Source organism: Natator depressus, chromosome 2 (genome assembly GCF_965152275.1).
Source record: "Natator depressus isolate rNatDep1 chromosome 2, rNatDep2.hap1, whole genome shotgun sequence".
NCBI classification, from domain to species: Eukaryota; Metazoa; Chordata; order Testudines; family Cheloniidae; genus Natator; species Natator depressus.
In genome coordinates this window covers 153,554,480-153,580,646 of record NC_134235.1, presented here as the reverse complement: position 1 = coordinate 153,580,646, position 26,167 = coordinate 153,554,480, and the positions used below count along the sequence as shown (strand labels likewise).

Genomic DNA, 26,167 nt, shown 5'->3' with positions numbered 1-26,167 from the left:
ACACTCTTCCTCCAACAAAATACAAGCTGATTAAAAAAATCTGGTTAACTACTGTTTGACAGTGCAATTACCTTTTTCCTTCAAAGTAAAATCTTGCACTGGATTTTCTGAAGGTATTTTTCCATTTGGTATGGCATTACTAGTTCTCTGAAAAAGTAAAACATTTCAAGTTACCTCAGACAGCGATCGCTATGCAGGACACATTGTAGATACAGGGAGCCTGATTTCCCAGCTTTCTGCCAATGAAATGGAGTTCACCAACATAATACTGGAATAACGCAGTGGTGATCATGCCTAGATATTTTAAGCCTTTATTTTGTTTTTGCATAGAACTCCCATTGACGTTAGTGCAGACACACAACTCTATTAGTGGTACGTGGCAGCGTTTCCTACTCCTTTTGCAAGTGGTCAGGTTGGATTTGTCCCTCCTTCCTCCATGCAGGAGAAGCTGGAGTTTCATCGCCTCAAACCATCAGCTCCCCTGAGTTCCAGCAACTTCCATGGAGACCCGAGCCATCCTTTCTGGCACCGTGTTTGTTGGACCCGGAATCCCCTCACGTCCAAAGGAAGGGTCCCACAGTGCAGAGGGAAATGGTGGATACGTTCCGCAAGATTGGTGAGGGTATAATGCCACCTCCAGTGCTGCCCCTCAACTCATCCCACATTTTGATCTCTCCCCTGGCTTGGGTCTTAATCGCCAGTACTCCCTCTGAGGAGCTTCCACAGGGAAGAGATTGATGCTGGGAGCTGAAACTACCCTATGCTTCCTCTAGAGCACCAGGCCTTTTGTCTGGGTAAATGGCAGGTGAGACCTGGCCCTAAGTGCACTCCCCTTACCCTTTTTTGGCCCCGGTCCCTCTTGTGGTTTTTGTTGAGCTTTTTGGGCTGGTTTATTCCTAGTTTGGTACTCTTGAAAGACTCTAAGCGCTTCCTCATTGTCCTGTGGAAAATCTCCTTGTCTTGTTTTTCGTCTTCATTCTGAATGATCTCATGCCGACTGTACAGATGTATGTGCTGTAGCCAGGAAGATAAGAGAACATTTATTTATATAGAAATGCAAACTGGGGCTCAGCACCAAGGCAACTGTCAAAAACAACTGATTACAAAAACCAATTAATTACAAGTCAACACACTAACAGGATCCCAGGTAGTTAATTATTTCCTTCTTACATAGAAGTATGGTAATTTGAAAAATATTGATTGAAAGTCATTCAGATTAATCACACTGGCTAGAACAGGTCTGGATCAAACCACTCTGACTTCCTTCAGTTCACAGGCTTCATTTCACCCTCACCCACCCAGTTAGCTTTCAGGCCAGCAACAACCCACCAGCAGAACAGATCTGGGGCCCAATTCTGCAATCTTCTCTCATTTGAGTAGTGCCATTGAAATCAGTTATAGGGACTGCTCACATGATTAAGGGTATGCAGGATCAGAGCCCATCTTCAGTCAATGATTGATTTTGCAGATTTGTCCTTTTATTTTAAGTTTCCCAACTATTTTCTGCATTTTGTTTCTTCTGGCTGTCAAATGAAAACATGGTAATCACTGCAACGGTGCTCTTACCTCTTGTCTGGGTTTGTAGAGGTATTGCTGCAGTGTGTGGTGAGTGATGGTATCCTCTGTATCTCGTATGCTTTTTCTCCTCTGCTCTAAGGCTTGCATATCAAGACAAACCGAGCTGGCGTTTTCTCTCCTAAAGCAGAATATTAAAATACATACAACATTTTTCTAGATCACTAACTGGAGGGAAAAAAGTATGCACTACAATATATTTAAACATGAAGATAAGTGTGGATGGGATAAAAACAAGTAAACATCATCATGGGTCAAGTGTAGTCTAGAGTGAGTGGGCACAACGCTGGTGGTAGCCTCTGGGCAGATTCAGCAATAACATCAGTGGTTGTGTAATTTGGTCAGGAAAAGCAGGTAAATGACAAATTAGTGCAACTTGCAACAATTTAGCATTGATTGATCATCTGCTTTATCTGATAAACTTATGCCTGTTTGCTTCTTTTACTGTTACATCCCATCCTTGTGCACCTGCAGGATGGAAGGTCTATTAATCTAGCTAAGTGCTTCCCACACTGTGGGGTCCCCAGACCTTTGGGTGGTCTGCTATGGGTTATGCGGGGGTCTGTTCCTTGAGACAGGGCCAGAACCTGCCAGAACAGCTTTCTGGCACTTTTGCTGCATGGAGGACACCATTTTTCTCACACACTGTGCATGAGAGGTCATGCTGGTGGGGGTGTCCTGGTCATGCCAGTACTTGCCCATTCAGGACTACACGCTCCCTGTGAGGGTTTAGCAGTACTTTTTCTGCCACAGATGTCAAGACTCACAACACTCACAAGTAATACCCACATTTAGGGGAAACAGAAATTCAGATAAAGGTACGTGTATAGGGTTTCAGGACTCTACGGCGAAGCTGAGAACTGAGCCCCTGGAATAACTGAGACCACTGAACTAAACTCTGTGTGTATTTTTGGAGGTGCCAAAACAAACCGAACTAATAGAGTAATAATGACATGAAACTTTTGTATAAACAATGAAAGGGGTCTGGGATATTTAGTCAGGTGCCAAAGAGATCCTTGGCAGAAAGAACTTTGGGAACCATTGATCTAGGTCATCCATCCTTATGCTATTAGTCACACTCGTTTTCTATACCCGAGGAATACCTAATTCAGTAGTACTTGACCGCTTACATCTGTGGTCAGACCAATTTGCATCTCATGAGTAGCCGATGCCACTGTTTACATCACAGTTAAATTTATGCCAATAAATGTTATGTGCCATTTGTTTCTCACAAATGTGTGAATTTTTCTTTCCTAAAGGGTGAAAAGGTGACTTGAGACTAAACCTCTTGAATTTGCCCAGTCGTGAATACTGTAGGCAAGACCCACGTACTCTGCAGAAAGTTGGACCAATATTGTCCCGCATGTCTCTATAGTTTTTGTGGCATGCCTGTGCACCAGATGGGAAATTTGGTGTCAACTCCAGGAATATTCAAACAAGGAGATTTTTGTTGAATTAAATATGCAAATGATAATACAATTGGTATAGTCTCTTCTGTGTTGTTTATGTTAGTATTGCATGCTTTTTTTTTTTTTTTTACTCTGCCCCTATGTTTTTCATATGCCACAGATGTTTGTATTGACAATGCATAACTGCAGGGCAGAAGCTATCAGAGGAGAAGCTGGAGGTTTCGGCAGCAGCTGAGGGGACAGAAGAGGCCAAGTTCTACCATCCTTATTCAGCCCCAGTACTCCTCGAGTAGATCTACTGAAATCAGTGGGTCTACTCAAGAAGTAAGGTCCTACTTGTGACAGATTTTGCAGCATCTTTGGGGACCAATGTATTAAATCTATGAAATATTTACATCTGATTGTGTTCTGCTCCATGGGGGAGAGTTAGCACAGCTCCTCCAGGAACTAAAAAACACAATGGGGTGATCACCCTGAGGATTGTAAACAACTCCAGAGAAACACCGTACACTGTCCTCTGAGGTGTTTGCATATACTGGTTCAAACTAGGTTTCCCAGAGACCCAAACAAAGAAAGGGCTTTGGATATAAAAAGGCTGAATTTGAACCAACACAGAGCCTTATTTTCATTCAGCAAATGGACACTATCATCTGGTAGTGAGGGAGGGGTGCGGCAGAGCAACTCTTGGCTTACTAGGGCTTTGGCTTACTAGGGCCCATAAGACTGATGGGTGACCTCTGGTAAGCTGTTAGCATGCAAATAGGAACGTTTATTGTTTTTATGTTTTCCCTGTAATGCCTTTACCCTAACAATAAATGTATTTTGTTTTATGAAGGCTAGTTGGTCACTGGCATACACTGTTGTAGCCCCTGGAGAAAGGTTAACAACAGGTGCTGGACCCCAGTCAGACCTGCTGGGGAAATCACACTGCAGTGCAGAGGACCATGAACCTAAACCCCTCATCCGGAGTGAGAGAGATGCAGGGCTCCACCCTTGAGATCTGATGGCTGGGAGCCTGAAACCTTATGTGGGAGCCTTCGAATAAGAGCATGGTGCGTGTGTGTCAAAGGTGCAGTTAAACTCTGAAACTGTGACACTGTTCAGTGCAAGTAACTGTGAAAGCATCTGGCCCAAGGTATGGGAAGCAGTTTGGTATTAAGGGATAAACACATTAACAGCTAGGGACAATTTTTTCAATGAAAAGTTTTGAATTGAAACATGGGATATCAATATCTGTGATTTTTTGTGTGGAAACTTCATTTTCATCACCATTTTTTTCCCAAAATGAAAATTTTCAACAATTATGAAATTTTGCAAAAATGTCTGTTTTTAAATTTTAGGGAAAATACCACTTTCTCATTTAAAAAGAATCCTCCCCCTCCCCCATACTTTCTTCCACTAACATTTTTCAGCAAATGGGCGTACCTTTTTTCAACCTGCACTATAAGCAGCATGTTTCTGCGGGAATAGTGCTGTCCACACTGGCGCTTTTGTTGGTGACACTTATGTTTTTTTCACACACCTGACTGACAAAAGTTTTGCAGACAAAAAGTACTAGTGTAGACAAAGCCTTAGTTTCACCAACAGCCGGCTGTTAAAAGTATAGGGCCAGCTTTATCGATATATTGCAACTAATGCACCACTCTGCAATTCAAAGCAGCCATAAATCTGGCTTAACTGGCAGGTTGTACCCAGTTTACAGCTGCTTTACATAATGGAAGTGACACAAACTGCTGAAGCATACCAGGAAATATGTCTCATAATTTACAAAAAAAAAAAAGAAAAAGAAAGAAAGTTTATAACATTTAAAAAATGAATTCTGAACAATTCTGTGGTAAAGGGTGGATTCTGTGGCTCTGGCATCACGTAACACGCAAGGCTCTGGCTACAGGGAGGGATGCAAAACTGTATGAATGATAATCCCCTGTTCCTACACACTGGAACTTTCTGAAAAATTCACCCGTAGGGATAAAATTTTCATGCTTGGTCTCTGACCAAAGGAGATTTTAGTTTGGAAGGTTTGTGTAAAATCATGTAGCTGCTTCTGATTTCTGCAAAGGTGAAAAAATGACTATATATGTACTCTCCAGTAGGAGGAGGAACATAGGCGTCGACTCCATGGGTGCTCCATGGCTGGCTCCAGAGAAAAAATGGTGAGCACCCACCGGCAGCTCCCCTATCAGCTCCCCCCACCCCCCTAGCGCCTCCCACCCGCTGGTGGGCCCCGCAGATCAGTGCATTCCCCCCTCCCCACATCTCCTGCCCGCTGCGATCAGCTGTTTCGCGGAATGCAGGAGGTGCTGGGGGAAAGAGGGAGGAGTAAGGATGCAGCATGCTTGGGGGAGGGGGCAGAACTGGGTGGGAAGAGGCAGGGTGAGGGTGGAACGGTGGTGGGAAGCGGCGAGGTGGGGGTGGGGCCTTGGGGCAGAGCTGGGGGTCAAGCACCCCGCGGCACTTTAGAAAGTCGGCACCTGTGAGGAGGATGCTAATATACTTCCTTTGTTATCAGCCATTGAAGCCACTCCGTGGAGAGAGGCGTATATACTAGTTCAAACTGGATTCTTCATGAACCAAGAAGAGAGTGACCAGATGTCCTGATTTTATAGGGACTGTCCTGATATTTGGGGCTTTGTCTTATATAGGTGCCTATTACCCCCCACCCGCTGTCCTGATTTTTCACAGTTGCTGTCTGGTCACCCTAACCAAGAAAGACAAAGAAAGGATTTTTGGATAAATAGCCTGGTTGTAAACTGGCTCAGGGCCTTCTTCCTGATCCAGCAAATGGACAGAACCCCTGGTCCATGGAGAGCCCTAGCCTTTTGGGAAGGAGTTGGAAGAACTAGGCCTACTGAAGCCCCATAAGACTGGGGGCCTGTTCTGAGCTGAAGCTGTGGTGAGTTGTAACCACAAGGAACCCTCTTGGGTGGGGGTTTGAAGGATTACTCCTGCCAGAGTCCATGTTAGGGCTGGGGTGAACCCTTATTAGCATGCGTGTAGGTTCTTTATTTGTTTTTAATATGTTTTCTCTGTAATGCTTTTTACCTAAAGAATAAAATAGGCTTGCACAGAAAGAACAGTGTGGGGTACCCGTCACTGTTGAAAATCACTCTGTTATCAGTCTCTGAAGAGAAAGCAACCAAGTCAGCAGGGGAGTATGTGACACCCATTTTGTACTGGGCTAAACACCAATTTTTGTATTTAATCATATATAACTCAAAAATTAAACAAAAACAGTCCCTAAAAAAAGTTACTTACAGTAAACAGGAGACAGAGGTTTCTACAGTACTTGGTCGAGGAGTGCTGAAGTCCACATTGACCATGTTGTCAGTACTTGAAGAACGAATAAAAGCCAGGGAACCTCTACGCTCTCCCTGTTCACAGAAAGAAATAAGGTGCATGACAGCTTAACGGTAGGGCTTTCAGTCAAAGGGTATATGATGTTAACACAGCTATACCCAGGACTAAATTGTATAATATAAAAAAAGATGGCATAATTTTTGAAGCTTCTGTAGGCAAATGGCACAAAAATACAACTTTCTCCTGGTTCTTTTGTAATAGAAATAAGGTCTCTTTTTTCACGTGGTTTATTTCCCTGGGGCAAAAGTCAACCTTGTACAGAGGGCCAGCCCAAAGCCACTCCACTTAAACTACACTTAACAGCCCTAATTTGAAGACTTAAAGGGACGCTATACACTTTCTCCTTATCTTCCGCAAATTGTACCCAGCGCCTCTAAAAGCCCTCAGTGAGAGTCACAAAAAGTTTGAATTCCTCTTTCCACTATATAAAGGGTTACTTTCAATAATGGACAACATTTTTCATCTAACACCTTGCCAGTCACCTGCAAACATCTAGGTTCTTATATTGGCACCCATACCTGTGCTAACTGAACACCTTCCAAGATATGACAGCAGTAGTTCTTTCTTTCTTCCCAGAAAGAAAGAGCCAAATGTTTGGTTAGTCATTAAATGTATGCATGCACGAGGAACTAAAGCTAAATTGAAAAGCTTTGCTTTCACTTTTGCATGGTGATACAAAAGTGAATTCCTGTGAAACTTTGGTCTCCCGTGTTCGCTAGTGTCCCCTGCTACTTGACATTTTCATTGTTCTGGTGGACTGTAGCTAGTGAGTGAAGTCATGCTCCCAGAAGGAGAAAAATTTCTCTGGTAGTGAGGGGCAATCCCACATATGGCTTTAAATTGCAGCACAGAGATCTTGGACTTGACTCTATGTTTTAATGAGCGGTGAACAGAACACCTGTGGAAAAATAGTTCCCCCACTGACAGAAGTACATTATTCTTAAGAGCAAAGCTAATGTATTGTGATTTTGTCAGCTATAGCTCTATCATGACCATTTTACATGTCCATGCACAGAAAAGGAATCAAGAAAGCTTAAACACGGTTGTAACACGGCGTGCTGAGCCAGAAGCTCACTTAACACCCTGTCACTCATCTCCCTGCCAGTTTATATTAATTGAGCTCTGATTGAAAAACAAGCAGTTGGCAGAGGAGGCCAATTAACTGAGTGGCAATACAGCTGAGAGGCTAATAGGGTGGAAGTATTCCCAGCAGTTAGGTAGACGGGAGGGAAGCCCTGGAGAGAGTAGGGTGCCTGAAGGAAGGAACAACTAGGCAGGATTGGGTGCTGTTCAAACTACTAGTGTACCCTTCCCCAGAAAGCAAGTGGGGAAGCTGGCTATTGATTGTAAATGTAATATATAACAGAGCACAGTGGTGGTTAAGAAGACCTGGAGTGGCTGCGGTCAGTTACTGAGGCTGGAAAGGACACTCGGGAGACCTGTGACAATGGTGGAGAAAACCTATGTTCCGTGCTGTACAATCACCTATGCATAATTTATAGTAATCTGTGTTCTAAGCAATTTGGAACCGTTCCATGGCATTAGAAAAATCACTGTGACATCTGAAAATAGAAACACCTACATAAATATTACAGTGAAATGGAAATCAGATATTTAAGGTACCTGACTATGAGGTTCATAATTATATTACTGCTAGAACTATTACTGATTGAAGCATGAAATGTTTTTTAAATGATACCCATGACACTTAAATGCATGAAATGGGGCTACAGATATTTCTGGTCACAGGTAGAAATGTCCTTTTGTGGACATTCATCTGCAGTTATACTTCTGGAGGCCTTTCTGTGTGTAAAAAGAAAAGGAGGACTTGTGGCACCTTAGAGACTAACAAATATATTTGAGCATAAGCTTTCGTGAGCTACAGCTCACTTCATCAGATGCATTCAGTGGAAAATACAGTGGGGAGATTTATATACACAGAGAACACGAAACAATGGGTGTTACCATACACACTGTAACATGAGTGATGAGGTAAGGTGAGCTATTAGCAGCAGGAAAGCGGGGCAGGGTGGACCTTTTTCTAGTGATAATCAAGGTGGGCCATTTCCAGCAGTTGACAAGAATTGGAATTAATTTGCAAACTGGATACAATTAACTTAGGCTTGAATAAAGACTGGGAGTGGATGGGTCATTACACAAAGTAAAACTATTTCCCCATGTTTATTCCTCCCCCCTCCCGCCCCCGGTGCTGTTCCTCAGACGTTCTTGTCAACTGCTGGAAATGGCCCACCTTGATTATCCCTACAAATGGTCCCCCCCCACCCCCACCTGATCACTCTCGTTACAGTGAGTATGGTAACACCCATTGTTTCATGTTCTCTGTGTTTATAAATTTCCCCACTGTATTTTCCACTGAATGCATCCGATGAAGAGAGCTGTAGCTCATGAAAGCTTATGCTCAAACAAATTTTTTAGTCTCTAAGGTGCCACAAGTCCTCCTTTTCTTTTTGCAGATACAGACTAACATGGCTGCTACTCTGAAACCTTTCTGTGTGTGATAACTAGAACAAGACACTTTGACCTAAGCTCTTAGTCTAGATGAGGTTCTAGCTATTAGCTGAAGACTGCCTATGTGCCATAGGAGTGCGGATCAACAAAGCCTTCTTGCTCAATATCCAGACTAACGGGGTAGGCTGGGAAGAACAACAAGGAGATTTTCTGGCCTGCTGGTATCCAGAGATTGGTAGGAATTTGAGAGGCCAGCTGTTCTCAGACTGTGGTGTCTGGATTCCTTCCTGGTGTTCCGCAGAATTAAACAATTAGAGAACCAACAAATAGATGGTAGAGCAGGAAGAGCTGGTCCAAAAAAAGACTGTTGTCTTGTGACATGGCTCACAAAATGAAAAAGGTTGGGAACCATTCCAAAAGATTTTGGATTTTGCCCACGAGTAACACTGAATTTGCTGGTGCAGCAAAAACATTTTGTGTTTTGGTGTTAGTTTTTTGGAAGGCTAATGAACCAAAAAACCAACCAACCAACCAAACAAAAAACCAGCTCTTTTTCAAGCTTGTAGTTCATTTGGCTACAAAAGTAAGCTCCACCTTGAGGCTAGCCCCCAGATGCTCTCAGTCTGAACTGCCATCTGCACTGCTTACTCTAACACTAATTTCTGAACAAGTCATCACTGGAAAGCACACTATTGCTTCAGCCACAGCTTGTTTAATTATTCACAGGGAGCCAGATTCTGCCACCTTTACATATGCTGACTAGCACATGCTCACTTGCATAATTCCCGTGAAACCATGGTACTACGCAACGCATGCGGAGGCAGAAGCCAAACTCCTAAATGACACCTACCAGAAGAGAACAGTGACATATACAGGACCCAGTGGCACTGAGGAATTTAGAGGTAATACAACGAACCACAATCACATAAATAGGTAAGAATGGGACACAATGCACTTCAAATACCATTTCACCATAAAAGTAGATTTGCTTTTGATTCAGCACTCCTAATACATGGAAGTTGAGAAATGCTGCAATATTTAAAACAAAGAAATATGATGTTACAGTGTGTAAGATAAGATGTTTAAAAGTACCTCAGCCACATAGCTAATAGCATCCTTCAGGTTGAGCTCATGGAAAATATTAAGAATCTGGTCTCTTGATTTTTGAGCAGACCTTCTCATCAGTACTTTACTGAGGATTTTCCGATCAAAATTGGACCACCTAGTGATTTAAACAAACAATTTTAATGGCAGCAATCAATTTAAATGATAGTTAGCATTTTTAGTTTTGCTTGAACAGCTGTTCCTTTGAGTTAAGCATTGTTATACACCTTATCGGATAATAAACACAGGGAAATATGTTTTGTTGCTTTATTTAAAGCACATTTGGAAAAGCCTTATATGGAGTTACACAATTCACAACAAACTTTTGAGAGTTGCAACTACCAGGCACAGCTATTGCAGAACAACAGCAGTAAGAGGTTTGTGATTAGAATATACAAAATGGTTCTAGTTTCCAAATAAATAGGACATGCCATGCATCAGGGAATAATGCCATTTTATTTTTCTACTTCTGACTCTTCGATTGTATCTTTAAGAGCCTTTAGGAAACCTCACAGTAAAAGTGAAAAATCTCTTTCTTTCTACGTAAAAGAGTTTACCTTCAGTAATGGGTGATTTTTTACCCAATGTCTTGTAGGTTGGCCCCACTGAGAAGACACTGCATGCCCCCCGGTGAATTATTCTCAGATATTGAGGTGGTGCCTGTTCTCAGTAACTTTGAGATTGCACTTATTCAGGAGATCTTGGTCACCAAAGCTAACAGTTAGCCAAGTATCTAGGTTAGGTCGGGCCTTTCCTCCTTTTTCAGGGAAACCCCCCTCCTAAATCGAAGTGGTCAGGCTCTGTCTGGCCTCCAACTTTAGAAAGCTTCAGCTTCATCACCATCACAGCCAACATGCCATGTCTAAGGAAATGTTCTCTTATTTTCTCATCATCAGAAATTCATTCCCAATACCCAAACCCAGGACAGGATTCCTGGTTACCCAAGGGAAAATGGGTATTCTCTATATGAGACCCCTCCTAAAAACGTCATTGTATGAACAAACAGAAATCTCTCTTTACTCTGCTACGTTAAGGAGCGTTAAATATTATCTTAGGTGTACAAATGTAATCTATTATGATGGAACAAACCCTAACAGATGACATTTGTACAATTCCAGAGTTTCCAGATTCCCTCAGAAGCTGGTTTGGACAACGCTCTGCTCAAACTTCTGGTCTCTCCATGCTCTCTATTTCAGTCCTACTGCAGCAGTGCTAAACTGAACAGAGGGGAAAGAGAGAGTTTGCTTTAAGGCCATGGCTGAAAGGATTTTCCATCCTCAAATAGCACTATAAGAAACTACATTTCCAGGTTTTAATAGTCTTTCCTTTTATTCTCCTTCCCTGTTCTAGTTCTCAAAGTCTGCCCATCACCATGGTTTCAGAGCATCTTCATTATAATCCATTATATATAATTGAAATGAAATTGTGAAAATATTTGAAAGCTGAAGAACCTGTTGTCCAAGACAACAGCAAGGAGGTAACATTTGTGTGTTTCAATTTGGAACAGATTAACATCCTCTCCCACACACACAAAAATGGTTCCTAAAGTTGGTATCAGCGGGGCTAAAATTGTGTGTTCAGTTCAAATCCTGTGCAAATGGCCATCTCTCCAATAATTCTACACAGGCATAGATCCCTAGATATGGATGATGACATTTGCAAAGGCCTAATCCCGGGCCTTAGTTGTGACACTGAAAAGGTTCCATTGGTGGGAGATGGACAGTCCCCAAAATCCACTGGGGATTATCAACCAGTTAAAGTGTTATAAACTGAAAAGATGGTGGTACCATCCCAGACCTTTCACTTGGCTAGCCTAAAAACTTAAAAGTCATCGTTTACAAAAGGGATTTCCTATCCAAAATAGACAACATTGGTTCTCCAGGAAATGATTATTGAAGCAGAGGAGGGCAATGTTGTTTAATCTGTGAATTGCCCTTAGAGTCTTTCTCACAGTGATGAAATCAATGAAAATAGCTAGTGTTGTTTCATTTTCCAAGATGAATGGAATGCAAAAATGTAAACAAACTGGATCAATGTTGAGAAGTATATTAGAATTTTAAAAAATCTTCCTGTTGAATAATCTAAATGGTTACTAACTGCACAGGTAATACACATTTTTGCAACAATGTGGTTTTTAGCTAGTGTGATTAACTCTAGAAATTCAGGGAGTGGGAAGTGGGGGAGGGGAGGGGGGGAAGTACCAGTGTTACCCAAGCTGTCTCCATTCAGTTATTCCCTAAATACCCATTTCGCTCATAAGACAGATGTAAGCAAAGCTATCACTATGTTAATGCATTCCCATTTCCTTAACTATCCCAGGTCAGTAAAATAAGGGAAGCTAACACCACTTACTTGTCTCGCAGATAATTATGTCCTATTTGTCCAGATATGTCTTCAACAGCAGAAAGAATATGATCAAAAGCCTATGAAAAGGAACATAAAATTAATATGGTGTGGAAGTTAAGGGCATTGCTATAAAATAGCTTAATTCATATGGGTCAGATTTGCTGTCTATCCAGAACAATGTTATGAATAGAGTGGAATTACTTCCTGTTTACATGAGTGTGCTGAGATTAGCATCTCAATTTCCTACAGATCCAGTTCTACAATAGTGCTATTCACTGATTACTCCTGATTTACCCGAATCTAAGTAAGAGGAGAATCAGATCCTATTTTGTTAACTCTCACTTTTATTGCTCCTTCATCCTAATCCCACTTTTGCATCTCCTTCCTTTTTGCTGTCAGAAGTGCACAAGCCATGTTCCTCTTCTAAATCAGCTGAAGGTTTCTTTCTTGTTGCTTCTAGCTCCTTGCCATACTCTTTGAGAATGAATATTTCCCTCAGTGTAGTGTGAGTACCAACCCTCTTTTATTCTCACTGTAAAACACTCAACATCTTGGGCAAATCTTTGTCCTCAGTTGTTCCTTAGTTACACTGGTATAACTCCATTCCGCGGAATTACTCTGACTCATATTTACATCAGTGTAATTGAGAGCAGAATTCGACTTTTTGTTTCTATTCCTTCTCAATCTTTACTCTGAACATCTGACTGATTTCTTGGCGATCTACAGCACGATAGGTTTAGATTAGTGCACACCATGACTGGTGCACCTGATGAGCATTACTACTGAATATAATATATGCATGACGCTCAATATCACCTCACCAGATATATATAGCAGAGAGTTAGGGATGTACAGAATAAGATATGATAAGTCAGGTACGTCGTTATCACTGGTTGGGAATGTATACTATGCTATCTTGAGGGGTGGTGTATTGAGTGCCCTTCCTAGGTGCTCCTGGAGGTATTGTGCTTCCCTGAGGGTATGTCTACACTACGGAATAAGGTCGAATTTATAGAAGTCGGTTTTTTAGAAATCGGTTTTATATATTCGAGTGTGTGTGTCCCCACAGAAGTGCATTAAGTGCATTAACTCGGCGGAGTGCTTCCACAGTACCGAGGCTAGAGTCGACTTCTGGAGCGTTGCACTGTGGGTAGCTATCCCACAGTTCCCGCAGTCTCCGCTGCCCATTGGAATTCTGGGTTGAGATCCCAATGCCTGATGGGGCTGAAACATTGTCGCGGGTGGTTCTGGGTACATATCGTCAGTCCCCCCCCTTCCCTCCCTCCCTCCGTGAAAGCAAGGGCAGACAATTATTTCGCGCCTTTTTTCCTGAGTTACCTGTGCGGATGCCATACCACCGCAAGCATGGAGCCCGCTCAGGTAACCGTCACCGTATGTCTCCTGGGTGCTGGCAGACGCGGCACGGCATTGCTACACAGTAGCAGCAACCCATTGCCTTGTGGCAGCAGACGGTACAATACGACTGGTAGCCGTCCTCGTCATGTCCGAGGTACTCCTGGTCGCCTGTGTGAGGTCGATCAGGAGCGCCTGGGCAGACATGGGCGCAGGGACTAAATTTTTAGTGACTTGACCAGGTCATTTTTTTTAGTCCGGCAGTCAGTCCTATTGAACCGTCTTATGGTGAGCAGGCAGGCAATATGGATTGCTAGCAGTCCTATTGCACCGTCTTCTGCCGAGCAGCCATGAGATGTGGATGGCATGCAGTCCTTCTGCACCGTCTGCTGCTAGCCAAAGATGTAAAAGATAGATGGAGTGGATCAAAACAAGAAATAGACCAGATTTGTTTTGTACTCATTTGCCTTCTCCCCTGTCTAGGTGACTCATTCCTCTAGGTCACACTGCAGTCACGCACAGAGAAGGTGCAGCGAGGTAGATCTAGCCATGTATCAATCAGAGGCCAGGCTAACCTCCTTGTTCCAATAAGAACAATAACTTAGGTGCACCATTTCTTATTGGAACCCTCCGTGAACTCTACCCTTGTAAGCCGTGTCCTCAGTCGCCCCTCCCTGCCTCAGAGCAACGGCAAACAATCGTGCATCTGAGTTGAGAGTGCTGTCCAGAGCAGTCACAATGGAGCACTCTGATTGGGCTAAAACATTGTCGCGGGTGGTTCTGGGTACATATTGTCCGGCCCCCGTTCCCTCCCTCCCTCCGTGAAGGCAAGGGCAGACAATTGTTTCGCGCCTTTTTTCCTGAGTTACCTGTGCGGACGCCATACCACCGCAAGCATGGAGCCCGCTCAGGTAACCGTCACCGTATGTCTCCTGGGTGCTGGCAGACGCGGTACGGCATTGCTACACAGTAGCAGCAACCCATTGCCTTCTGGCAGCAGACGGTGCAGTATGACTGGTAGCCGTCCTCGTCATGTCCGAGGTGCTCCTGGCCACGTCGGCTGGGAGCGCCTGGGCAGACATGGGCGCAGGGACTAAATTTTTGGTGACTTGACCAGGTCATTCTCTTTAGTCCTGCAGTCAGTCGTATTGAACCGTCTAATGGTGAGCAGGCAGGCAATACGGATTGCTAGCAGTCGTATTGTACCATCTTCTGCCGGGCAGGCAAGAGATGACGATGGCTAGCAATCGTATTGTACCATCTTCTGCCGGGCAGGCAAGAGATGACGATGGCTAGCAATCGTACTGTGCCATCTTCTGCCAGGCAGGCAAGAGATGAGGATGGCTTGCAGTCCTTCTGCACCGTCTGCTGCCAGCCAAAGATGTAAAAGATAGATGGAGTGGATCAAAACAAGAAATAGACCAGATTTGTTTTGTACTCATTTGCCTCCTGCCCTGTCTAGGGGACTCATTCCTCTTGGTCACACTGCAGTCACTCACAGAGAAGGTGCTGCGAGGTAGATCTAGCCATGTATCAATCAGAGGCCAGGCTAACCTCCTTGTTCCAATAAGAACAATAACTTAGGTACACCATTTCTTATTGGAACCCTCCGTGAAGTCCTGCCTGAACTACTCCTTGATGTAAAGCCACCCCCTTTGTGGATTTTAGCCTCCTGAAGCCAACCCTGTAAGCCGTGTCGTCAGTCGCCCCTCCCTCCGTCAGAGCAACGGCAGACAATCATTCCGCGCCTTTTTTCTGTGCGGACGCCATACCAAGGCAAGCATGGAGGCCGCTCAGCTCACTTTGGCAATTAGGAGCACATTAAACACCACACGCATTATCCAGCAGTATATGCAGCACCAGAACCTGGCAAAGCGCTACCGGGCGAGGAGGCGACGTCAGCGCGGTCACGTGAGTGATCAGGACATGGACACAGATTTCTCTGAAAGCATGGGCCCTGCCAATGCATGCATAATGGTGCTAATGGGGCAGGTTCATGCTGTGGAACGCCGATTCTGGGCTCGGGAAACAAGCACAGACTGGTGGGACCGCATAGTGTTCCAGGTCTGGGACGATTCCCAGTGGCTGCGAAACTTTCGCATGCGTAAGGGCACTTTCATGGAACTTTGTGACTTGCTTTCCCCTGCCCTGAAGCGCATGAATACCAAGATGAGAGCAGCCCTCACAGTTGAGAAACGAGTGGCGATAGCCCTGTGGAAGCTTGCAACGCCAGACAGCTACCGGTCAGTTGGGAATCAATTTGGAGTGGGCAAATCTACTGTGGGGGCTGCTGTGATGCAAGTAGCCCACGCAATCAAAGATCTGCTGATATCAAGGGTAGTGACCTTGGGAAATGTGCAGGTCATAGTGGATGGCTTTGCTGCAATGGGATTCCCTAACTGTGGTGGGGCCATAGACGGAACCCATATCCCTATCTTGGCACCGGAGCACCAAGCCGGCGAGTACATAAACCGCAAGGGGTACTTTTCAATAGTGCTGCAAGCTCTGGTGGATCACAAGGGACGTTTCACCAACATCAACGTGGGATGGCCGGGAAAGGTACATGACGCTCGCATCTTCAGGAACTCTGGTCTGTTTCAAAAGCTTCAAGAAGGGACTTTATTCCCAGACCAGAAAATAACCATTGGGGATGTTGAAATGCCTATATGTATCCTTGGGGACCCAGCCTACCCCTTAATGCCATGGCTCATGAAGCCGTACACAGGCAGCCTGGACAGCAGTCAGGAGCTGTTCAACTACAGGCTGAGCAAGTGCAGAATGGTGGTAGAATGTGCATTTGGACGTTTAAAGGCGCGCTGGCGCAGTTTACTGACTCGGTTAGACCTCAGCGAAACCAATATTCCCACTGTTATTACTGCTTGCTGTGTGCTCCACAATATCTGTGAGAGTAAGGGGGAGACGTTTATGGCGGGGTGGGAGGTTGAGGCAAATCGCCTGGCTGCTGGTTATGCGCAGCCAGACACCAGGGCGGTTAGAAGAGCACAGGAGGGTGCGGTACGCATCAGAGAGGCTTTGAAAACCAGTTTCATGACTGGCCAGGCTACGGTGTGAAAGTTCTGTTTGTTTCTCCTTGATGAAACCCCCCGCCCCTTGGTTCACTCTACTTCCTTGTAAGCTAACCACCCTCCCCTCCTCCCTTTGATCACCTCTTGCAGAGGCAATAAAGTCATTGTTGCTTCACATTCATGCATTCTTTATTCATTCATCACACAAATAGGGGGATGACTACCAAGGTAGCCCAGGAGGGGTGGTGGAGGAGGGAAGGAAAATGCCACACAGCACTTTAAAAGTTTACAACTTTAAAATTTATTGAATGACAGCCTTCTTTTTTGGGGGCAATCCTCTGTGGTGGAGTGGCTGGTTGGCCGGTGGCCACCCCACCGCGTTCTTGGGTGTCTGGGTGTGGAGGCTATGGAACTTGGGGAGGAGGGCGGTTGGTTACACAGGGGCTGTAGTGGCAGTCTGTGCTCCAGCTGCCTTTGCTGCAGCTCAACCATACACTGGAGCATACTGGTTTGGTCCTCCAGCAGCCTCAGCATTGAATCCTGCCTCCTCTCATCACGCTGTCGCCACATTCGAGCTTCAGCCCTCTCTTCAGCCCGCCACTTACTCTCTTCAGCCCGCCACCTCTCCTCCTGGTCATTTTGTGCTTTCCTGCAGTCTGACATTATTTGCCTCCACGCATTCGTCTGTGCTCTGTCAGTGTGGGAGGACAGCATGAGCTTGGAGAACATTTCATCTCGAGTGCGTTTTCTTTTCTTTCTAATCTTCACTAGCCTCTGGGAAGGAGAAGATCCTGTGATCATTGAAACACATGCAGCTGGTGGAGAAAAGAAAAGGGACAGCGGTATTTAAAAAGACACATTTTATAAAACACTGGCTACACTCTTTCAGGGTAAACCTTGCTGTTAACATTACATACATAGCACATGTGCTTTCGTTACAAGGTCGCATTTTGCCTTCCCCCACCGCGTGGCTACCCCCTCAACCCTCCCCCCTCCCTGTGGCTAACAGCGGGGAACATTTCTGTTCAGCCGCAGGCAAACAGCCCAGCAGGAATGGGCTCCTCTGAGTGTCCCCTGAAGAAAAGCACCCTATTTCAACCAGGTGACCATGGATTATATCTCACTCTCCTGAGGATAACACATGAACGGATGTTGCTTGAACGCCAGCAAACATACACTGCAATGCTTTGTTGTACAATGATTCCCGAGTACGTGTTACTGGCCTGGAGTGGTATAGTGTCCTACCATGAAGGACGCAATAAGTCTGCCCTCCCCAGAAACCTTTTGCAAAGGCTTTGGGAGTATATCCAGGAGAGCCGCGAATGCCAGGGCAGAGTAATCCTTTCACATGCTTGCTTTTAAACCATGTATAGTATTTTAAAAGGTACACTCACCGGAGGTCCCTTCTCCGCCTGCTGGGTCCAGGAGGCAGCCTTGGGTGGGTTCAGGGGGTACTGGCTCCAGGTCCAGGGTGAGAAACAGTTCCTGGCTGTCGGGAAAACCGGTTTCTCCGCTTGCTTGCTGTGAGCTATCTACAACCTCCTTCTCATCATCATCTTCTTCGTCCCCAAAACCTGCTTCCGTATTGCCTCCATCTCCATTGAAGGAGTCAAACAACACGGCTGGGGTAGTGGTGGCTGAACCCCCTAAAATGGCATGCAGCTCATCATAGAAGCGGCATGTTTGGGGCTCTGACCCGGAGCGGCCGTTCGCCTCTCTGGTTTTCTGGTAGGCTTGCCTCAGCTCCTTCAGTTTCACGCGGCACTGCTTCGGGTCCCTGTTATGGCCTCTGTCCTTCATGCCCTGGGAGATCTTGACAAAGGTTTTGGCATTTCGAAAACTGGAACGGAGTTCTGATAGCACGGATTCCTCTCCCCATACAGCGATCAGATCCCGTACCTCCCGTTCGGTCCATGCTGGAGCTCTTTTGCGATTCTGAGACTCCATCATGGTCACCTCTGCTGATGAGCTCTGCATGGTCACCTGCAGCTTGCCACGCTGGCCAAACAGGAAATGAGATTCAAAAGTTCGCGGTTCTTTTCCTGTCTACCTGGCCAGTGCATCTGAGTTGAGAGTGCTGTCCAGAGCGGTCAAAATGGAGCACTCTGGGATAGCTCCCGGAGGCCAATACCATCGAATTGTGTCCACAGTACCCCAAATTCGACCCGGCAAGGCCGATTTAAGCACTAATCCGCTTGTCAGGGGTGGAGTAAGGAAATCGATTTTAAGAGCCCTTTAAGTCGAAATAAAGGGCTTCATCGTGTGGACGGGTGCAGGTTTACATCGATTTAATGCTGCTAAATTCGACCTAAAGTCCTAGTGTAGACCAGGGCTGAGACACAATCCCTACTGGAACTCACATTGTAGTGGTGCAGCATTGCACTGCATCTAAAGAAGGGCTATGGCTAATGCCATAACATAGCCCTCAACTTGTTACTCACACACCAAAGGTACTTCACAGATACACACCTGGAAGGTATTATTTTATGTGGCGGAAAACTTGGAAAGAACAAAATATATAGGCTACTTCTGGGTGTTTTGTGTTCTTTTCCTTCTTTGCCTTTGTTATGAGTATTTTGTAAGCTTTCCTCTCATCTCTCTTGAAGACAAACACCATCTCAGCTGACAAGCAAAAGTGTGCTCAAGATCAGATGTATTCAGTAGCATTAGAACTGGAGTCCACTGAAACTTAAGGATCCAGCAGGGGGCCACAGTGGTATTCGCAGGACCAGACTAAGGTTTCCAAAGAGGAAGAGGTAGATGGGACACACCTGTCAGACTTGGCACTCTGTCTAATGGAAAAACTTAAGGCCACATCAGGAGTTCTTGTTTTCACTAAATTTTCAGACACAGGTAAGTACTGAGTTCATGAGTTGAGCTGTTAACATGCTTAATTGGTTGCCTTTCCCTCATGTATAACTTATCCATAGTATAACTTACTAATTCACACTAGGTAACTTCTAGTTTTAAAACTATCAGAATGATGCAGACTTGACATTATTGGGTTCAATACCAGGGTAACTGGGTGAAATGTATGGCCTGTGATATACAGGAGGTCAGAGTAGATGATCTAATGGTCCCTTCTGGTCTTGAACGCTATGAAAATATTCAGTACAGGAAGAAGTTATAGAAAAAGTGTATTAGGACCTTCTCCTAAAGGCGAATTTCAAGAGATCTGAAGATGAAGAGTCCTTCAAATTCTAGGACTGCAAAGGTGCAAGACATATGGGGTGTGAACAGCATTCAGTCTTGATTAGAAATCGGTCTGTACTAATTTGTAAATTAGCACTTACACTAGACTATACACTACTGTTTATGTAACATGCAAGTTATATGTTCTCCTAATTGCCTACCCGGTAATTGTCCCGTACACAGATAAACCAATATTTAGAGTTTAAGTTTTGTCCTTACAGTAAACTTATTTTCATATGCTTCAATTGACCTGCTCAAAGTCAAGCCCCTATGTTCCAACCACTAATTTTTCCAGATGAAGGCTCATGGGCACCATTGCCTCACAAGGCTGAGCAAGTTGTCTCCCATCCCCTGAGGGTTTAGGAAGTAAAAACTTGGCCTGTTGGGCATCCCCCCAAGCAATGCAAAGAGTGACCAGAAAACAACTGGGCAAGCCAGTTAATTATAGAGCTGGTAGAAATTATTTTGATCTTGAAATTAGTTTTTGTCAAAAGGGAAAATCGTTTTTTCTTTCCTGGTTTTTGACCATCTCTACTGCAATCACAAACCCCCATGATATTGCTGTTACAATCTTACTCTGCCATGGAGTTTCTCATTCAGTTTGGGCTCTCGGTGCTCACTTCTCTTCACTTTTAGCCACTGTACCAAAGGCTTGATTGTCAAACCCTAGATAACAAGACATTAATAAAAATTTCAAAATCATCTTACAAGAATATAAATCTACTCTCAATCTGTTCTGAAATTCTGACATGTTAAGAACATTATAATCTATCTGAGCCAGATCCTTAGCCGGTGTCAGTCAGCTTAGTTCCACTTAAGCAAATGTTGATTTATTTCGTCAGAAATTGTGATTTCATGGAGAATTATGTTTTTTCCATTTCTTTTTTATGCCTTTCAAAAACATGCATCAGAGTGCATATGGTAAAGCAGTTTACTATTTGGAACTCCCAGTAAAAAGGAGGCTTCCCTTGGGTATTCAGCTGACGGGACGGGTACCCGTTCAAATAGTCACCTGAGCTCTATTAATACACTGCAGTTGTTAAGGCTGAACAGTTTTTAGCACACAGCAAATTGTGTTTTGTCCCCTGTGGGGCCACGTGAAAACATAAAATGGGATCTTTGCTACTAAAATTACAGAGCCAATTATGTTTTTGGCTCACTGAAACAGTACCTCACCTGCAGCTGAGAACTGCTTTAAATGGAGGGGCACGTCCATACCTTTTGGACCTCCTCCTCCTCTTTTTAAGAAGCAGAATCAAGTAATTGAATTACCTGGAATATAACGGTAAAGAACACAACAATGATAGTTGTGCTGACAAATAGGTTTTTTTCCTTCACTTTATTCTCATTCAGAAGTGCGACTAGAGCAAAAGCAACAGCTCCCCGTAGTCCACCATACGACATTACCACTTGGTCTATTATTTCCAGCTGGACCACTCTGTAGTGGTTTAGAACCCATGTCTGTATCACTACACCTATAAAAACAAAAGTCACAGGCTCACTGAAGTGTAACAGAAATAGATTAACCATCTTCCTTTAAAAACAAACTCTCTGTTACATTTATTACTCTCTTCCTTTCAGTAGGTTCTAAGGTCCTGCATCCTTGTGACGATCCCCCTCACTTCCAACCAAAGGAAAAGGATGCAGCTCTCTCCAGCAATCAGCATCCCTGCTCTGAGCGTTGGCCAGAAGGGTTAATTCAGGAGTGATATCCCTGCAGTTTGGGAACACTGGGCAAAATTCTGGCCCCACTGGGTATGTCTACACAGCAAAGAAAAACCCGCAGCTGACTTGGGCTCACAGGGCTGGGGCTGCGGGGCTGTTTCATTGCTGGGTAGACTTCAGGGCTCTGGCTGGAGCCTGAGCTCTGGGACCCTCCCACCCACCCCCCATGACCATTGAAACTCCCAGTGACTTCAGTGAGGCCAAGACTTCACCCTATATCTCTTCAGCTCTCCACTGCCATAGTCCGTAAGGACCCCATTTCACATCCCCTGATGGCAACACAATGCACTATTATATCATCAGGCTGGCCTCCTGGGTGGTGGTACTTGAAATTTAACAGAGGAAGACGAGTAGAGGAGAATTTCCAGTGCAGTAAGAAATGATTTATAACATTTTACCCTGTTATTTTCAAGAAGACAGTGATGCTATAACGGGGTTGATTTTGGGAGGCAATGTGATACCATTAACATGTCATACTGCAGATTTTTTGATTGCATACCATTGTGTCTTGGGGTCTAAACTGTGGCATTACACCAACACACTACATTAGCGTCCTTGCAGAGACGTATCCCTCTGCAAGAGCCTGGTGGGGACTTGAAGCTCAAGAAGGTACAATGCCTCATGGAGCTTCCAGCTGTGCAGAGGAAGTGACTGCTTCATCATCCCATACAGGGGTGCACCCACTGTGTGCTCCCCTCTGTGGTAGGGCAGCAGAGGAAGGCATCCCTCCCCTTCTGTGCACTTCTCCCCAGGAATAGTCCCTGTGCTCAGGAGTGCAGATTGTGACCCATGCCTGCTGGTGGGAGGGATCTTTCTAAAGAAATTCAGGTCACCACTGTGGTTCCTCCAGGAGAACATGAGCTGTAATTATGTAATGCCTGACATCACCATATCTCCAGTGTTTTTAATCAACCATCTAGTTTAATTACTTCACTGACACTTATTGTCATTGTTGATATTTTTAAATTTTATTTTGGTTACTGATGATGACTCTTACTGAGAGCCCCTGTGTATATTCCAGCAATACAGCAACACCATTAGTTACCCAGGATTATATCAAAAATGCTAACAGTCAAGGATGCAACAGTTTATTGAAGCGGCACACAACCCCGGTGGTTGATTAGACTATATCAGTTTGCTATGCAGAAATGCTATCTGGAAGGACATAGGGTTAGACCCTCCACTCATGTGCCAGGAGGCTCCAACCAAAAAGGCAAGAGCAACCATCTAGTTATAGGGTATTATTTGTATTTTCTTTGAACTGGAGGTATTTGAACCTTCACGAGCCAAGTTTTGTTTAATGCTTTCCTGGGTGTCAGTGTATGTGAATGTGCGTGTGTACATTCTGCTCAAGGAGTACTTTATTATATTACATGGCTGTCTTTTTTTGCCACTTAATAACACAATGATTAAATAGTACAGACTTGAACATAAGCTACACCCTAGCAAATTCTTATTCATCATTTGGAATTTGATGTAGTTGAAAGTGAATCATTTATGTCGTGCCAATAAAACGACAGCTAATCCCTGCTCCTTTGCAGTACACCAAATGGGTGCAGTAGCACTGCCTCTCATTCTTTGTTTCTCACCAGCCATTGGAAATCTCTTGCACCATATACCAGTGAATACGAGCTATAATTGTGTAGGGCCTTACATCACCATGTCTCAAGCTTGAAGCCAAACATAAAATTAGCTTAATATAATCTCTTAATTATAGAATTAAAAGAGCTAAGGGAAGAGGGAGGAGTAAAGAGATGGTTGACAAAAAGTGCAAGTCTTTTGTTTAGGTAGAAGTTGTAGCATAAGGTCCGTTTGATCTAGAGATTTGCCAGTGCCACCAAAGTCCAGGAAATTAGTCCTTGGGCAACTCAGGTGTGCTACCTGAAACATCTTATTAAAACTGTCTATGATTTCAGCAAGTGATGAAGCTTACTAAAGAATCTATTCTCCTACCCACCATCGGTAGTAATAACTTCAACTGAGATTACTGAGAACTATGGGTGCATATAAAAAAACACAAGCCCCTAAATGCCATGATCCCATATAGCATGAAAATATGTTTTACATCAACACTGCAAAAACTGAACGACAGTTTTTCTTACCAATGACTCTGTACACTGAGATGAAGACCAAAGTCAATAGTATAAAAGCTGTGTTCCAAGTCCAGATGTCTGGATTTACAGCTGAAATTCCCAGGAACATGAATATAATAGTCTCAGATCCACCTGCCAACATTTTCATGGTGTACCTCACGGTGGTAGAAGACTGATCACAAATATTAGCCTTGACGTATTTTTGACAGCAGACACCACAGAAAGTTATCCTGAAAAGAAGCCCATCAGTTCTTTGAATAATAATATTTGTTGCAATGTATTTCTCTCTCTACTTCAGTTGCCAGACAGGGAAAAAAAGCTTCCAACTGGTATTCTTGAAATAAATAAATGCATCTAAATGAATACTGTAGAGTCTGAACTGTGAAGAAAACATACCACAAACACCCACCCCCTAAAATAATGTTTCATTAGATCATAAAAAAACTCCAGCTTCTTCTGCCTTTCAACTTTCCATACTATTTCACAGTCAATACTTTAAAGCTTACATTAGATATAAACCTAAGTTGACATTTGCAGTAGGTTTTTCAGATCTTGAAAATACTGGCTATGGTGTTGCTCTGGTTGAGAGCCTGTGAAACAGTAGCGGCTAATAACAACTGAAAGTGGATAGGCAAAACTGAGATGGAAGGTATGCTCAGAACCAATGTACAGCAGCGGGCAAAAATCACACTGGGATTTGTTAGGATATAGATATTCAGGCCTGTCTGTAAAGGCCTGTACTCTAAGAATTTCCTGTACTCTAAGAATTTAGATGTATTCTTATCACTTGGCTAGTTATAGAGGTACAAAAGAGAATCAAAATCACTGTCTGCCGGTGTAAGGGCCTTTTCTTACTGTGACAGTCTGAGGCCCTGTGCTTAGGCTAAGGCCTTTGGCTAAGCAGCAGAGGCAGCCATAAGCTAGGAAGCGACAGGTCACATCCTCACATTCCAAACTAGTCACATTGAAAGAAGGTGCTATTGGGCTGTTAGGAATACAATCCTGTCCTGATAATGCCTATCACCTCCAGAGAAAGGGAAGTGCCTAGAAAATGTAAAAAGGAAACAGCATCCTGTCTGGCAAGAACTCACTTATCAATACTGGGATGTGAAATCCTCACTTCTGTATTGTTTTGTCATTATAGTTCCCACTTTGTTATTGTTTGTCTGTATAATCTCTGTCTGCTTCTGTGATTGTTCCTGTCTGCTGTATAATTAATTTTGCTGGGTGTAAACTAATTAAGGTGGTGGGATATAATTGGTTACATAATCATGTTACAATATGTTAGGATTGGTTAGTTAAATTTCAGGAAAATGATTGGTTAAGGTATAGCTAAGCAGAACTGAAGTTTTACTATATAATCTGTAGTCAATGAGGAAGTGAGGGGGCCTTGGTGGGAGGGGGTGGGTGTGTGTAAAGGGGGAAATGGGAACAGGGAATGAGGGTAAGGAAATTGGAACCATGTTTTGCTAAAGGGGGAAATGGGAACAGGGAATGGGAGTAAGGAAACTGGAATCCTGTTTGGTTAAAGGGAGAAATGGGAACAGGGACACAGGTGTAAGGCTCTGTGGTGTCAGAGCTGGGAAGGAGGATACTAAGGAAGGAAACTGGAATCATGCTTGCTGGAAGTTCACCCCAATAAACATCGAATTGTTTGCACCTTTGGACTTCGGGTATTGTTGCTCTCTGTTCATGCGAGAAGAACCAGGGAAGTAAGTGGGTGAAGGAATAAGCCCCCTAACAGGATTCAATACAGGGCAGGCAAATTTACTCTGCCTGTCCTGACATGTAGTTAGCTGATTGCCGGGGAATTGGCCATGTGGAGAAAGTTTAAAAGAATAATATAAAATTTGACGGTTTAAAATTTGTAAGCGGAGAGCACAGCATGTCAGAGCAACACTCTCCTTTGTCTCATGCTTTAGAAAATGTTTGTGTTAATCACAAATTCTGCGGCAGAATGAAAATTTGAATCGATACCAACAGTTACGATCAAAGCACTAGCATTCATATATGTGACCAACAAATAAGTATATTCTACAATAAGGGCCCTCACGCTGCAAAGCGGACCCTGGAAACCTCACCCCTTTTCAAGGCTGTATTTTAGATCTGTAACCCATTGCTTACTTATTATCATGATTTTCAGACCAGGTCTTTGTTTTTTCACGTGTAATATTCTCTAGTTTGCCTCTGTGCTTTAAATCTAACATTTCATTGATTTTGAAAACCACACTCCGTCTCCAGCCCTGCCAGGGAGAACAATAAAATAAAAGACTTACGCAAGGATGGCAGAAAGAGAAAGCATCTCTGCTGTGAGGTAGGACAGGTATGAGATCACAAACACAAATCCAGGTTCAATGATTCGGACATGCTTGGTGAAGCGAGTGACCAGCGAGACCAGGAACGCAAAGACAATGCCAACAAATGTTCCTCCCAGGCTCACCACAAAGAAAGACACTGAAACAAGGACAAATGCAAATTAAACTGATTTTTAAAAAAATCAATACCATCTAACTGTCTT

The 26,167-nt window shown here is 43.9% G+C and overlaps 1 protein-coding gene across 2 annotated transcripts in view; it reads right to left on the bottom strand.

The window, feature by feature from the left end:
* Positions 1–26,167, bottom strand: part of SLC9A3 (solute carrier family 9 member A3) — an 83,810-nt gene that overhangs the window by 11,962 nt on the left and 45,681 nt on the right. For both annotated transcript variants that reach the window (XM_074945161.1, XM_074945159.1), the window contains exons 5-14: positions 25,926–26,103; positions 23,659–23,879; positions 21,104–21,306; positions 20,408–20,497; positions 12,267–12,337; positions 9,903–10,032; positions 6,240–6,355; positions 1,567–1,696; positions 838–1,014; positions 72–147 (exon numbers count right to left, since the gene is read on the bottom strand). In XM_074945161.1, the coding sequence (XP_074801262.1) occupies positions 72–147; positions 838–1,014; positions 1,567–1,696; positions 6,240–6,355; positions 9,903–10,032; positions 12,267–12,337; positions 20,408–20,497; positions 21,104–21,306; positions 23,659–23,879; positions 25,926–26,103 (1,392 nt within the window). The remainder of the gene's footprint in view (positions 1–71; positions 148–837; positions 1,015–1,566; positions 1,697–6,239; positions 6,356–9,902; positions 10,033–12,266; positions 12,338–20,407; positions 20,498–21,103; positions 21,307–23,658; positions 23,880–25,925; positions 26,104–26,167) is intronic.